The sequence below is a fragment of the Delphinapterus leucas genome, chromosome 2 (genome assembly GCF_059928025.1).
Source record: "Delphinapterus leucas isolate spDelLeu-1000000601 "Yukka" chromosome 2, BTC_Dleu_Yukka2, whole genome shotgun sequence".
NCBI lineage: Eukaryota > Metazoa > Chordata > Mammalia > Artiodactyla > Monodontidae > Delphinapterus > Delphinapterus leucas.
The window spans coordinates 176,031,394-176,045,588 of record NC_143130.1 but is presented as its reverse complement, the minus strand read 5'-3'; the positions used below and the strand labels follow the sequence as shown (position 1 = coordinate 176,045,588).

Below are 14,195 nucleotides of genomic sequence, written 5' to 3'. Positions count from 1 at the left end.
GAGGGCTGTGGAGGACAGTGGGGGTGGGGAGAACTCCGTGGGCAGGGCTCAGCCCACAAGCAGAGTACTGGTCTTATTTTGATGAGTACTGGTCCAGGGAAGATGGGGTTTTCTTAGCCTCCTTCCTCCTGGCCTCCTGCCAATAGCCTCCCCCAGCCACCCCCAGGTGGCCCGGCACTTGCTCTGGGCTCTCTCAGCCCCATAGGCTGCCTCTCTTGCTGATGGGATATTGGGATCCTCCTCGTGAAGCCTGGCCCTGACCCCTGCTGGACCGTTAGGTACTCAAGGACTGGGCTGCCGGGTCTCAGTGGTCACATCTGTGTCTCAATGCCCAGCTGGACTTGGTGGATGCATCTTGGGGAACCCTGGCTGCACCTGCCTGGTCTCCCAGGCTGGGAGGGGAGGCTGGTTCTTGCCCAGAATAAGGAAGGTCCGCTTAACCCAGGGAGAGTGGCTTCATAAGGCAGTGAGTGTACCATCTTTGGAGGTAATCAAGTGTGGATGGATGGATGGATGGATGGGGGTGATGGATGACCGTGTTTGGGAATATTGTAGAAGGAGATTGCTGCCATGGGTGGGATTCTGGCCACGGTCTCATGGGCTCTAGCTTGTGAGATTTTATGATTCTGGCACCTATATCTTTTCAGTGAAATCAAATTGCACAGAAACCTCCAGCTCTGTGCAAAGTGGAAAATCTGCCTTTGGCGAAAAGCAGGGGAGAGCAATGTTATTCTTCTAACTATCTTCGGGTGACGTGGCTTTGGGGTTTGGGTGGGAGGGCGGAGAGCCTCTGTGGATTCCCGTTCCCCACTGCCCACCCTCTCCCTCCACGGCCTCTATTTAACTCCAAAACAGCTTTAATTAAAAATGTGCCAGTGTTCACAGGCTAAATTACTGTATTGCAGTTCATATTTTCTTTCTCATGTCGGCTTTAAAATTTCATCAACACAGCTGCTTCCTCTGCAATGATTCATCTGGAGCCCAGTATGTGATATGATTTTTCCCGTGGATTCTGTGCCTAGCCGGGCTGGGCTGGAGGCGGCTCTGATTGACGCGGGGGCCTACGCTCTATCGTTCCCTCCATTCACTTCCCTGCTGGGCTGATCAATGAAGGCTCCGCGTGTGCCCAGAAGCCAGCTTCACAAAAGAGCAAGAAGCAGGTTGGGCAGGAGCGGGCGGCCATCTGGGGGAGAGGAGGCAGTGGTCCAGGCCCGTGGCTGTGACCAGTCCCAGCCGGCCCCCCTCCGCCTGGCCCCTGTGCCCGCTCTTCCCATCCTGCCATGCCACACAGGGTCACTGTACACTCAGGTTGGAAGTGACCCCAGGATTTACACCAAGCATGGATGGGGAAACTGAGGCCTGGGTGGAGGAGGATTTCCTGGGACAGGTGATTATATTAGTTTGCTAGAGCTGCCGTAACAAAGAACCATGCACTTTGGCGGAGCGGGGTGTGTGGAGAAGGGGCTTAAGCAGCTGGAATGTATTGAATGTGTTGTCTCACAGTTCTGGGGAGCATGGGGTCAACAGGTCAGCATATGAATTTGATTGGGACACAATTCGGCCGGTAGCAATGGTGTTGTTGGCCTGACGGTATAAGAAAGTGGGTTTGAGCCCCAGAGGAGTCTGGATTCAGATAATCCCTGCTCCACCACTCACCGGCTGTGTGGCTTTAGGTAAGATACCTTATGTCCCGGTGCCTGGTTTCCTCACCTATAAGACAGGGATGATGGTGATGCCTGCTACAGCACTGACTGGAACCTGGGGGCGCCCGGGCAGTGCGTGCCCTTCTCTCCTTTTCCTGGTCTTGGGAGCCTGGGATTTTTCAAGGTCTGGCAGCCCACGCCCATTCAGCCGGGCTTGGTCCCTGATGGACTGCTCCTTCTTGCCTTTTGTCTGCGTTTTGAACCATCCAGGCCTTGGGACTGAGGAACGGTCTGCTACTATCTGAGCCCATTGCTGACACCTCAGTACTGTTTCCCGCCTCCCCAGGGAGGGCTGTTTTGGTTGGTTGGTCCCCTTGCCCAAGCCCTGCGGAGATGCTGGCCTCGTGGTATGTCTGTGGTGGCAGTTCTGCTCGCTGGCATCTTCTATGACGTGCTGCTTTGTTGACAGGCTCTGGGCCGTCCCTGCTTCGCCTCTTTGGTGTTCCGGGGTTGGCTGTCATGTCCCCGCCCCTTCTGTCATGAGTGATGTGGTCTCCGGAGGGCTTCATCTGCTTCATTAGCAGAACCTTAGAACCAGTCCAGCCTCTTCCTCAGCCAGGGAGGAGACCCCCTCTTTCCATCATCCAAGCAGATGGTCAGTCTAGCAACGTGGGCAGGAAGAGAGACTAGGAATTCTGCCTCTGTCCCTTACGCCCGAGGCTTAACCAGTGTCCACCGTGAGCCAGACACCAGGTGCTCAGCATGGTAAGGGGCCAACCCCAGAGCCAGAGGGCCTGGTTCCAACCCCCAAAGTGCCACTTACCAGCTGGGTGGCATTGGGCCAGTGGGTTAACCTCTCTGTGCCTCAGGTTTCCCAGCTGTAAAATGGGGACACTAACGGTGTCTGCCCCAGGATTAAAGGGCAAATCACGGAAAGCACTGAGGGCCGGGGCTGGCTGGCGATAAGGGTCGTGGGTCAGCCACTGTGACCTCACCTGTGGGCCATCCAGCAGCTGAGTGTCCTACTGGACCCCAGTTGACATGCAGGCAAACAGAGACCTGGAAGTGGGCGAGTTGCTCAGGTCCACTCAGTTGCGATGGGATTTGGATTTTGCAACACCTGTGCCCTCCAGAGTCCCCCACCTGCCTCCACAGAGGTTACATGGCCCGCCCCTCACTCACCTCATCGGAGCAAGTAATGGTCCCGCCAGGGGACCCGTGAGGGGATGACGGTCATTGCGGTTGGGACCCGGTCAGCGCGGTACCCATCAGTTACAGGCTACGTGGTTCTGGGCAGTACACACATCTGGGTTTGAAAAATGGTTTAGGACCTGAAGTCGCATGGGGGTAGGGGGCAGTGCCAGCTGCGGGTGAGACATCAGCCACGTGTTAACCGCACGTGGACGCCACGCTGCCTCGTCTGAGCAGTAACCGGAAGAACCCGCTGGATCCCCGGCCACACTGCAGCCCCTTTGATTCACGGCCTGCTAATGAGTTCTCGTAAAATTAAAGGGGGAAAAAAGCAGGTAAATCTGGTTGGTAGGACCTGTATGTTCTCGTGAGAGACCTTGCAGGCCACCTTCGCCCTGAGGACGGGCAGATATCTGGCCTCGCCCAGCTGGCTGGGATCTCGGGGTGCCTCTCAGAAGGGCAGCTGTGTTCTGGCGTGAGCCTCGGGGAGGGCTGTGAAGGGGTTGGCGCCCCAGTTCCTGGCGTGTGGTAGGCGCGCTGTCAGTCCTTGTGCAATCTGGAGTTTCTAAAAACACGGGGCTCCTGTGAGGCGCCTTGGGGACCCCGACCTCGGCCCTTGGCCTCCCTACTGCAGCCCAGCCGAGGTCCTGGCGGCTTTGGGCTAATGGGTGTCCAGGGGAGGGAGGGCAGAGGTGAGGGTCGTGGTTGGCATTGCTGGGTGACACTTGCTCTCTTCCCTTCCAGCTGCCCCGCCCCTATGGCCGCCCGAGAAGCTGGCTTCAGGTAGAGCTGCCCGGCAGGGCTTGTTTGCAGTGCTGTGTGGGGTGGGGGCTGCTTGGAGTGCTGTGTGATGCCCTGTCTGCTCTGGGTGCCCCCCGCAGCGCCCTCCCGTCTCTTCCTGGGGGCTGACCACCACCCAGGGTGCCCTGGTCCTGCCTTTAGATTCATCGTGGGATCCGCCCTCTCTCTGAGCTGGCGTTACTGCCCAGCTTTACAAAGTAACAGCAAAAGAGTTATGAGACAGTGGCCTCTTGTGATGCTGCACCCAGGCCCCTGCTTACCCACCTCTCACCGGATCTGCCCACCTTGTGAGGTCAGGGGGCAGGTCGAGATCTGCACTTTGCAGGAGAACCTGCAGTGCCTGGTAGGGTGAGGGCTTGCCGAGGCCACAGGAGTTAGTGCTGGCTCCCAGCTGGCCCAGGTCCTCGGGCGAGGTCTCCAGGGATACCTGGAGGTAGGAAGAACCCACCAGCGCCCAGTGCTGGGCTCCCACCCTCTCTGAGCGCTACAGCCTTGCCACCCCTGGGAGGTAGGCGTTACTGCCCTGTGTTAGGGTTTCGGAAAGTGGGGCTGGTGTCACTTGTCACCTGTCCCCATGATAGAGACACCGACACCTCCCTGTACCACGAGGGCTGGCAGGCTGAGGGATGGCTCTCACTGATGGGGTCCTGCCCCTGGTCACTGCATACACATCGGCCCATGGGCCCTGCGTCTGGGGATCTGAGCGGTCACCTGCGGGCAGATTGCCAGATGGGGACGCCCGGGCGCCCCCGTGTCGGTGCTCACCTTCCATCTCCACAGTGGCAGGCCCTGCTTCACTTGTCAGGCACTGCCTCCCTGCCTGGGTGCACCCAGTAGGACCATGTCCTATTGTAGCCTGCGGCCCACCCGAGGGGCTGAGAGCCCTTTGGGACCAGGAAGGCAGGGTGAGTAGCTGCCTCTGAGCGAGTCCAGAAAGTGGCCCCCCAGTGAGGAGCCCTGAGTGGAGGGGCGGGGAGGTGGGCGCCTGGCCTTGTTTTCTCTGAGTTCTGCCCTTGGCACGTTTCTGTTCAGCACCTCCTTTGATGGTGCTCCCCAGGAGGCTCTGCAGGTGGCCTCAAGGGAGCCCCCGGCTTTGCAAGCAGGAGTCCCTGGGCAGGCAATGACTAGGTGCTTCTGTTGCTGGGAGCCTCCTTGCAGCCCCACAGAGGCCCGGAGAGGCTGGGGTAGCCCGAGTTCACACCGCCCGCCGCGACCCGCTCTGAGCTGGATAGCGTTGCAGTGATGGCCCTGGACAGAGGCCCCGGGTGCCCTTAACAGTGGGATGGGAGGCTCTGCAGCCTCCTGGGTCTCTCCCTCCCGGTCCAGAACTCTTGTGCTGGGGGACGGGGCGGGGTGGAAGCGGCCGTTGCTGTAGCTGCAGCGCTGGATCGCTTCCTTCCCTTTTAAGGATCCGGGCAACCCTGTTCCAGCTCCTACTCTGTGTGTCAGATCCGCTTCCCTGTGTCCCGAGGGACGCCGTTAGGGGGGCTGGGGGGCAGGGCAGTCCTCTCCAGGGGAGCAGTGGTGCGCCCCGTTTCCTGCCCGCCCCGCTGCCCCAGAAGGCCACTTCAGCTTCGCTCCACCTCAGTGGTGAAACCCTAGGGATTTCATCTTCCAGGGCACCAAGAGGCAAATGGCAGGAGTTTTAATTTGGGTTTAAGTGCAGTCGTGTTTCTTCGTGTCGATGCGTCATTAGCTGCGTTGCCCCAGCATTCTCCCCGCCAGCTTTGTGGCTTTTTGCTCGTAAAGTGCTGTGGGCTCGCAAATAGTCATGGACATCGCCCGAAGGCAGGGGTAGGAATTGCGTGCTGCTAAGTAAAAACTCCCCACCCTCTTGCACACACACCTCCTCCCCAGGGAATTATCTGCCGGGAGGGAGGAGACACACAGACCTGTGTTTTCAGTAACAGCACAGTGGGCTGCTTCTGAACCCATTTGGTCCGGGATCAGAGACGCTGTGGAGGAGGGGAGACTCAGCCCAGAGCAGAATCCAGACGGGGTGCGGGTGAGGACAGGGCAGCACCCGCCGTCCTGGTCCCAGGGGCCGACGGGAGAGAGCAGTGGCTCCAATGCCTGGCCCTGTGGTCAAATCCATGCCAGTGTGTGTGTGGCCTGCGGCCCCAGGGGTGGACATTCAGCATGTTGGGTTGAGAACGCGCTTTCCACTGGAGAAGATTTTGTAACTGTGGGGGGGCGGATCCCCGTGGGAGGGTGAACGAGTGCTGGGCGAGGGGCGGCGTCTCTTTCTTGTTGGCACCCTGGCAGAGGCTCGGCTCAGATAGACCCCTGGCTGGGCCAGGGAGGGTCAGTATGCCTTGGGCTCTAACGCCTCAGGTTAACCCAAACAGGCCTTGGTCGGTGCGTGACAGTCCCATTTTAAGATAGAGGACTGTGACCGAGGTCCCCCTGTAAGACCCTGCTGCAACTCAGGGGACCCCACTTCTCTCCCCTCTGTGTCCCTTGGTGACCTTGGCCACACTCAGGTGCTCCCTAGGCCACGGGAACAGTTCTTAGCTAGGCGGCTGGTCTCTACTCTCCTCGGGCAGTCAGGAGCCTGGGGTGGGGATGGGATGGGAGTGGGGTAATGAGGGGAGTGACTGCCTTTCTCCTGTTCCCCTGGGCCGCCTCCACTCCTGTCCTACAGATACTTACAGGGCACTGCTGTGTGTGCCCAAGCCCTTGAGACCTGGGGCGTCTGACCTGGGTCTGATGGGGGCGGGAAGGCAGAACCCAGGGAGTTGATGAGGCTGGAGGCCCCGTGAGAAATGGGGGCCTGGGTCCAGCGGCGGCTGGGGGGGGGAGATGGGTGTGTGCGGGGGCCCCCGGGCAGAGCAGGGGAGTGCTGGAGAGGAGGAGGGGCCCCCAGGAGTGGCTGCCGCCCCGTCTTGCTCCCCCAGCCCTGGCCTCTTCCCCTCCAAGGGTTTGTTTGGGCAACTCAACGGCCTGCTGCTGCTGATTTATGGGACGTTCCGCTGCATTTTATCTGCCCAGAAGTGTTTCCGCAGTTCCTTTGAAGTAGAAGAGGGTGTTGGGGTCAGAAGCGCCACCCCAGGGTTGTAGTGATGCAGAGGGCCCAGAAGCCAAGGTTTCTGCTCAGCGGGACCAGGGGACCTCCGCTGGATTGAGCGTGACCCCTGGGTCCCCCGCCCTCTGGATCCAGCCCCAGCTTCTGCTCGGCTCTGCTTTGCCCCGAGGGGAACCACCTAAGGCCAAATATGTGCTTGTTCATTCATTACTCACTCATTCATTCAGTAATTCATTCATTCCTGCTTCCCCCTCCTTCTAAGCGTGCCCTGGGCATTCATTAGTCGTGAGCCCGGCTGCGCTGGTACCTGTGGATACAGAGGGTGAGGCCCAGGGCTCACACTTAAGAGCTTCTTTCTGACGGCGGAGGCTCACGGGCAGCGTGTCAGAGTGCTGTGCAGGCTCACACCTTGGGCAGCCCCAGCCCCGTGGAGGCGGGAGGACTTCCCCGAGCACGTGGGCCCCAGGGGCTGCAGAGGCCGTTCCCCAGGCCATTCGGGGACCGAGTGCAGGGTGCTGGAGCAGAGGAACGAGGGGGGCGGGGCGGGGCGAGCCACGCTCCCATTCACTCACCTGTTTATTCAGCCATTCAACAAACGTTTATAAAATACACAGCAGGGAGTGAAACGAAGCCCCTGGCCTCGTGGCTCTGACACTTGAACAGAGAGATGGATGTCAAAGGCTACTGGTGACAGTGGCAGTGAGATAAAATTGGGGTGGGGGCGGAGGGAGGGTGCACAGGCCGGGCCTCCAGGCAGGTGTGAGGAACAGAGCGGAGGGAACCCACGGAGGGACCCCTGCCTGGACCGGGCAGGGGTGTCTCGTCCAGCGGTCCAAGGACCTGACGGGAGCATCCTCGGCCCCCTCAGCCCAGCCCCTCACCCCTCACGTCTAACCCCTCTCCCCTTCTCTCTCACTCAGCAGGCAGGCTCTGGAGAGTTCCGGACACTGCGGAAAGGCTTCTCCCCGTACCACTCGGAGTCCCAGCTCTCCAGCCTGCCGCCCTCCTACCAGGATGCCCTGCAGAATGTAAGTGTCCCTCTCCCAAGAGCCCCAGTGTTCCCATGTGGACCGCCCACCTCCGGAAGTGGAGGGGTGAGGCTCAGACCGGCTGGTGACCTGCCCAGGGCACGAGGATGGTCCACGGCTGAGCTGGGATTGGGATCCTCAGCTTCTGCCCGAGCTGCTTCCAGGGCAAGGCTTGGACGGCGCCTGGGCTCCGACCCTTGACCCTCCACCCTCGACCCTTAGAACCTTGTAAGGGCCCGGCGCGGTGGTGAGAGGTGGAGGCCCAACTTGGGATACCGTTGCCGGCAGTGCAGGCTGGGGCAGAGGCCACGTGGCCCAGCCGCCGTCTGTCTGTGCAACTCGTCCGCCTCTGTCACTCCTTGGACACAGCAGGGAGTGGCTGCCCTGTGTGTACGTGACGGCGACTACCCCAGACTTTATAACGGAGGTGGGGGAGGAGCTCAAGTTTATGACCGTGGGCTTCCGTTATCACCGGGGCGCCTCCAAGGTGATCCTGGCTTCTCGCCTGGGCTCTGACCTGCCCTGGGTGGGACAGGGAGGGCAGCGTGCAGCCAGCTCCCTGGGATGTGCATGCCCGGCTCAGGACTGCTCCCTGTGGGTGAATGTGCCCGTCATCCCCCTGTGACCGAGGGATGTATTCTTGTATTCAGAATACGCAGATCTACAGAAGGAGACAGAACGTTAGTGGTTGCCAGGGGCTGGCAGGAGGCGGGAGGAGGTGATGAAAACGTTCTGTTGGATGACTGTACAAATCTGTGAATGTGCAAAAACTACCTCCCGAGAAGCACGCGTCCGCGTGAGCTCTGTAGATGTTTATTGAGGATCTGCTACATGCAGGGCTGTGCTGGGCGCTCTCCGCACACAGCAGCCCTGCAGCAAGGCAGGGACTTGGTGAGAAGTCCCCGCGGAACAGACGAGAAACCGAGCTGGCCTGAGGTCACTGGCAAGGTGGGCCTGGACTCTCCCCCAGGGTCCCAGCCCGGCCAGCAAGGGCAGCCCCAGGTTCCTCCCTGGGCCTCTGCGCGGGCAGGAACAGGCTGATGCTGCCGCTGGCTGCTGGCCGAGCGCTCTGCTGTTTCTCTTCTGAGGCCCTCGCACCTTCCCCAGGAATGTAGCTGCTGACGCTGTGCAGGCTGCAAAGCCTGCTGATGACAGACAGTCCAAATATTTATCCAGGAGCCCCGTGGCTGAATGAGGCTCCATGATGAAGGGCTCTCAAAGCCCAGCATTGCGTTGCCCCCACAGGAGTGGCTCCCCCAGCTCTTCATACCCTCTGCCCTCTGTTCATTCTGATTGACTGTGGGAATCCTAACAGCTAACGGGACTGGGCACTGAAGACTTCTTGGTGAGCTGCAAACTGTAAAGTGCTGTGCAAGCCTGGCTGGCTCCTAGGACGTGCAGATGGGAGCAGAGGGAGCTCACTCCCCGAGGCTGAGCCCCTGAGGCCTCGACACTGCTAGCGGAGGGCATGAGTCTTCCGGAAGGCTTACTGGAGGAGGCCTTAGGAGGGGCTCCCTGTGCCTTCTTTAGGCTGCCTGCATGCCATGGGTTGTCACCCCCTTTGGAGGGAAGGAAGCTGAGGCCCACTGGGGTGGGGTGGGGTGGGATGGGACCGTTTGCCAGGGTCGCATGGCTAGTGTGTGCCAGCACCAGGCCAAGGTGGGCTTGGAGGCCAGGGGCCAGCGTGCAGCACGAGGCCGCGGGCAGGTTCCTGGGGCAGACGGAGAGGGTGATGGTGTCTTGTGGGAGGGGCAGCCACAAAGGCTGCTGAGGAGGCAGTAGAGGGGCCAGAGCTGAGGTGGAAGCTCAGAGGCCAGGCCCCTTGGGGTGTTTATAGGGCGCTGAGCCCTTGCTGGGCCCTGGAGGGCCCGTGGGTCCACAGGGAGAGGAGGTTTGTGTGGGGGGACCCCCTGTGCTCTGATGCTGCCGGGGGCCTCGTCTCTTCCACAGCTAGGTGTGGGCACATCTTCTGTGAGGCTACCTGCACGTCCACATGTCAGAGAATCCCGGGGTGAAGCAGGTGACCCTGTGGGGTGGGGAAACCTCCTCCCTGCCCAACTGGATGTCCCCACCCTCCCCGACCCCATCCCTCCCCACTTCTCCCACCCACTGCCTGTCAGCGGAGCGAGCAACGGAGGTTGTACCCATCAGGGTCTGAGAGGAGGAGGCTTTTGACAGCTCCCTCGGGGAAACTGGTTTCCCTACTTTTTTTTGGTCAGTTGACTATTTTTAAGTGTCCATTTCAGTGGATTTTAGAATCTTCACAGATTTGTGCAGTCATCACAGCAGAACATTTTCATCACCCTGGAAAGAAACCCCGTGCTCCTTAGCAATCCCTCCCTGCAACCCCCCGCCCCCAGCCCCTTGGCAACCAGTAATCTACTTTCTGCCTCTCCACATTTGCCTTTTCTGGATATTTCATATAAACCGGAATCATAAAATATGCCATTCTTTGTGACTGGCTTCTTTCACTTGCACCGCGTTTCTGAGATTCATCCACATTGTAGCATGTGTCAGACCTTCAGTGCTTTTTATTGTCAAATTTTATTGTCCACGTAAATTTGGGCAGAGTTTTCTGTGCAACAGCTGTGTGGGTGCCTCACATCGAGTGTCGTTCATCAGTTGCCGTGCATTGGTTTGTTTCCATTTTCTGCCTGTTGTGACTCGTGCTTCTCTGAACACCCCTGCACGGGCACGTGTATGGACGCCTGTGTTCAGTGCTCTTGGGAGCACCTCCCCGCTTTTGGCTCCAGCGCTGGAGTCCCACAGACCCGGGGTGGAGGCTCGGCCCCCTCGTTTACTAGCTCTGTGGCCTTGGCAAGTCGTGCAGCCTCTCCTTACTCATCTGTAAAGTGGGAGCATAGAAAGACAGCGTCTGCGCAGAGGGTTGCAATCGGCACTCCGTGGGCTGCTCTGCTCCGAGTGGGCTCTTAGGAAGTCGCGGGGAGGCATCACCGGGCTTTCCAGGCTGTGGTCCTCCCGCCATGGCAGGCCTGCAGGGGTGAGCTGGGTTTGGGAAATGCTCTAAAGGTCGCAGTCCTGACTGCCGTCCGGTGGTGGCTTCAGTCGCAGGAAGCCGCGGCTACGCTCTCGTTAGCACCTGCCGTCCGCGCGGTGGGGTGGCCCAGGAAGGGGTTGGATTGCACGGCCTATCCCGGCCACTGCTGGCCTTTGCTTCAGAATCGGCCCCCTTACAGTGCGGGCGGTCAGGGAGCCCCAGGCGCAGACAGGACCTGAGGCCAGAGGAGCCCAGGGCCAGGCGCCTTCCTGGGCTGTACTTGTGTGCGGTCGCCCCCTGCTGGCCTTTAGTGGGGAGGGCAGCCTTCTGCCTCAGGGTGCGCACCTATGTGTGTGTGACCCGCCCCCCACCTGTCTCCCAGAAGCCACTTTGGTTTCCCCCGCGTGACACACCCGGCCGGGCAGCCTGGGCCAGAGTTAGGGAAACAGCATCCCAGGCTCTCCATACAGCCTGGGACACAGGGACCCTAGCTGTCGTGCAATCAAGGAAACCGAGGTGCAGAGTGGGTCGGGCCTGCCTGGAGAACCCTGCCCAAGCCCAGCTCTGCCGGACATCAAGGCTGTGGGGTCTGGCCTCTGCCTGGAGCGAAGAGCAGGGCGAGCCTGCGAGGCCCTGGGATCAGGTCCAGGCCACGCGGGCCGGTGGGGAGAAAGAAGGCAGAGGGTGGCTGCTGGTGGTGGAAGATTCCAGGCCCCGAGGGTCCCCGCACAGCGTGGCCTTGCTGGGCAGGGTCCCAGGGCGATGACCTCATCAGCCGAGCTCACTGAGTTGGCCTGGTCCCTGGAGGGGTCATCGGGGGCCACCGACGGAGAAGGAAACCAAGACTCAGAGACAGGAAGGATGCCCAAGGACGCCAGGGTCTCCCCTTCACGCACTCCCTGGGGTGTTCTTGGTGTTTAATCTCTGCCTTCCAGCATCTGCCGGTTCCCCTCAGGTTCCCTCCCAGCGTCTCCTGACCTCCCGGCTCCTGCTGCCCCGCGGTTGCATCGGCCTCCTTGTGTGTGGGCTCCTTCTGTGCGGCCCTGATCCCTTCTTGACCTTGCTCTGGGCCTGGGGTCCCCACTGCAGCCCCAGCCAAAAGCCCTGCCTTCCGCCCCATGGACACCTGGCCAGAAGGAGCTGGCCAGCCGGGGAGAAGCCGGGCAGACAGACACTCGGCTTCCGACACGGGCGGGCAGAGGGCCAGGGAGTGGGTCCCTTCCTCTCCCGGCCTGCCTCCCGGCCCCTCAGGCTGATGTGGGTGGTGGGCACATGGTTGCCAATTAGGGTGTTGGCAGAACGAGGTGGCACTGTTCCTGGGTGGCCGGACAGAACTGGGAGGGTCAGGGCTGGAAGCCCCAGGAACGCCCTGGGGGGTAGAGGCCGGGGAAGGAGAGAGGCCTTAGGAGGCAGGCCGCCTGGGGCTGGAGCCCAGGTCCTTCGCATCTTCCCGGGTGACCGGCAAAACAGACAGCAGACATTCCCTGTGGGCTGTTTAGAGGAGCCTGCGGGATGTCTGTGGGGAGTCCCGATGCTGCCCCCCTGCCTCACGCCCAGCCTCCTCTCCCCCGTCACCTCCACCCCCATTTCCTCCCGCCTGGGCCCTGGCCCCGCAGACGCAGTGCCCTCTCCCAGCTGCTGGCACACCTGTGGCTGCCACCTGGGAGCCAGCCAGGGCGAGCTGAGACGCACTTCCTTCCCACAGGGCCCGGCCTGCACGGTTCCCGAGCTGTCCCCGCCGCCCTCGGGCGGCTACAGCTCTGCGGGACAGAAGCCCGAGGCTGTCGTACACGCGATGAAGGTGAGGGCCAGGCCCTGCCGCTCCCTTGGGGGCCCCCAGATCCTGCTGCACTTCAGGAGCCTGTGACCTTGGACCCCATGTTTGCCCTCTCTGAGCCTGGGGGCAGCTGAGCGGCAGGGCAGGGACTTTGGTCTCTGGGTGGCCGTGGCTGCCTGGAGCACCGTGGTGTGGGGATTCCGCGGGGTGCTGGGTAGCGGCCAGGGAAGCTGAGGCCTGGGGGAGGTGGGGGGAGAGCTGGCACTCCTCAGGGTCGGGGATGGGGGTTGGGGGGTGAGGCTCAGGTCTCCCAGGCCCACTGCCCTCCTGTGCCCTGCTCAGGAACTCCGGGTGTGCCCTGCGGTGCATCTCCCACCACGGCATCCCCATCCCTTCACGTGTATGCGCGCCGTGGACTCAGCGCACGGTCCCCCGGGTGTGAGGCCCGGCACGGCTGCACAGACACGGCACACTTGCACCTGTGCGGGCGGTGACTGGGACACACCCATGATGTGCGTGAGCCGGGCCGCCCTGAGGCCCAAGTGGGGGTCCGGGGTCGGAGTGAGTCCCCCCGTGTGAGAGTGGTCCCCACCCCACCTGTCCTCCCTGCTCCCGCGTGACCTGTCTTCTGCTCTGCCCCCGATGCTGACGCGGGGTGCTGCTTCCCTCGTGCAGCGTCCTCGGTGTCGCTGTACCGCGGGGAGAGGATGCGAAGCGGGGAAGGACCACCTGGCCCTTAGGCCTCTTCATGCCCCTGTTCCCTGCACACCACCCCTCCGTCCCGGGACCCCACGGCTCCCCTTTGCAGCCGGGGCTCAGGGCGACCTGCCTGAGGCCTGCCCGGTGGCTTCCGCCCCTGACCCTGGGTCCTGTCCCCTTCAGGTCCTAGAGGTACATGAGAACCTGGACCGGCAGCTCCAGGACAGCTGTGAGGAGGACCTGAGTGAGAAGGAGAAGGCCATCGTCCGAGAGATGTGCAACGTGAGCCTCCTGGGGCCCGGGCCGGGGGTGACCTGGGCGGGCCCTGTGCGGCCATTACTCTCCCAGGAGGGGCTGGTGACCTGGGGGCTGGGAGCAGGTGCTGGGGCTTCGGGAGCCCTGGCCTCTCTTTGTCCGCTTGACTTCCTCCCCCCTCCCGCCTCCCTTCCCTCTTCCCTTCCCCTCCCCTCCCCCTTTCCTTTTCCTCCCCTCCCTCTCTCTCCTTTCCCCTCCTTCTTTCCTTCCCCCCTTCCCTCCCCAAGAACAGGGTCCCTGATCTCTGGTCTTGCTCGCCCCATTTATCCTGACCCTTGGCCCCTGTCCCCTGATGTCTGTCTGGCTCCCAGCCTCCCAGCATGCTGGTGCCCCTGCTGGCTGCCAGCGCACAGGTGCTGTTCACGGGGGTGCAGGCGGAACCCTCCATTCTGCAGGACGCCCCACCCTGGAGCTAGCTGCCTTGGCTTCTGGAAGCTGGGCTTCTCTGGGTCTTTGGGGAGGCAGAGCGTCATCCCCCGACCTGCCTGGCCAATACGCGTGGTCTCCTTGGACTCGTGAGGGAGCCAGCAGGGAAGGTGGATCACGGGGCTGCACCTGGGCCTCGCTTGGGGTGAGGTGTCCCGAATCCCCCTCCTCTGCTGCCTCCTGGGTCTGTAGGCCCCACTGGACAGCCGCGAGGCCAAGTCTGCCCCCAGATGTGACCTGCTCGGGGTGGGAGGTGTGGTTGTGAAGGGTAGACATGCAAAGACGTACTCTG

At 61.6% G+C, this 14,195-nt stretch overlaps 1 protein-coding gene across 5 annotated transcripts in view; it reads left to right on the top strand.

Moving 5' to 3' along the window:
• CCDC85C (coiled-coil domain containing 85C) overlaps positions 1 to 14,195 on the top strand; it is an 84,609-nt gene that overhangs the window by 65,763 nt on the left and 4,651 nt on the right. For 2 of the 5 annotated variants that reach the window (XR_016392271.1, XM_022576126.3), the window contains 3 exons: positions 7,584 to 7,688; positions 12,392 to 12,487; positions 13,346 to 13,444. Coding sequence is in view for 4 of the 5 variants with exons in the window: in XM_022576126.3 (XP_022431834.2) it covers positions 7,584 to 7,688; positions 12,392 to 12,487; positions 13,346 to 13,444 (300 nt within the window). In the remaining variant the exon portion in view is untranslated. Of the gene's footprint in view, positions 1 to 7,580; positions 7,689 to 12,391; positions 12,488 to 13,345; positions 13,445 to 14,195 lie in introns of all 5 variants that reach the window. The other 3 variants (XM_022576125.3, XM_022576127.3, XM_089908192.1) reach the window with 3 other exon arrangements.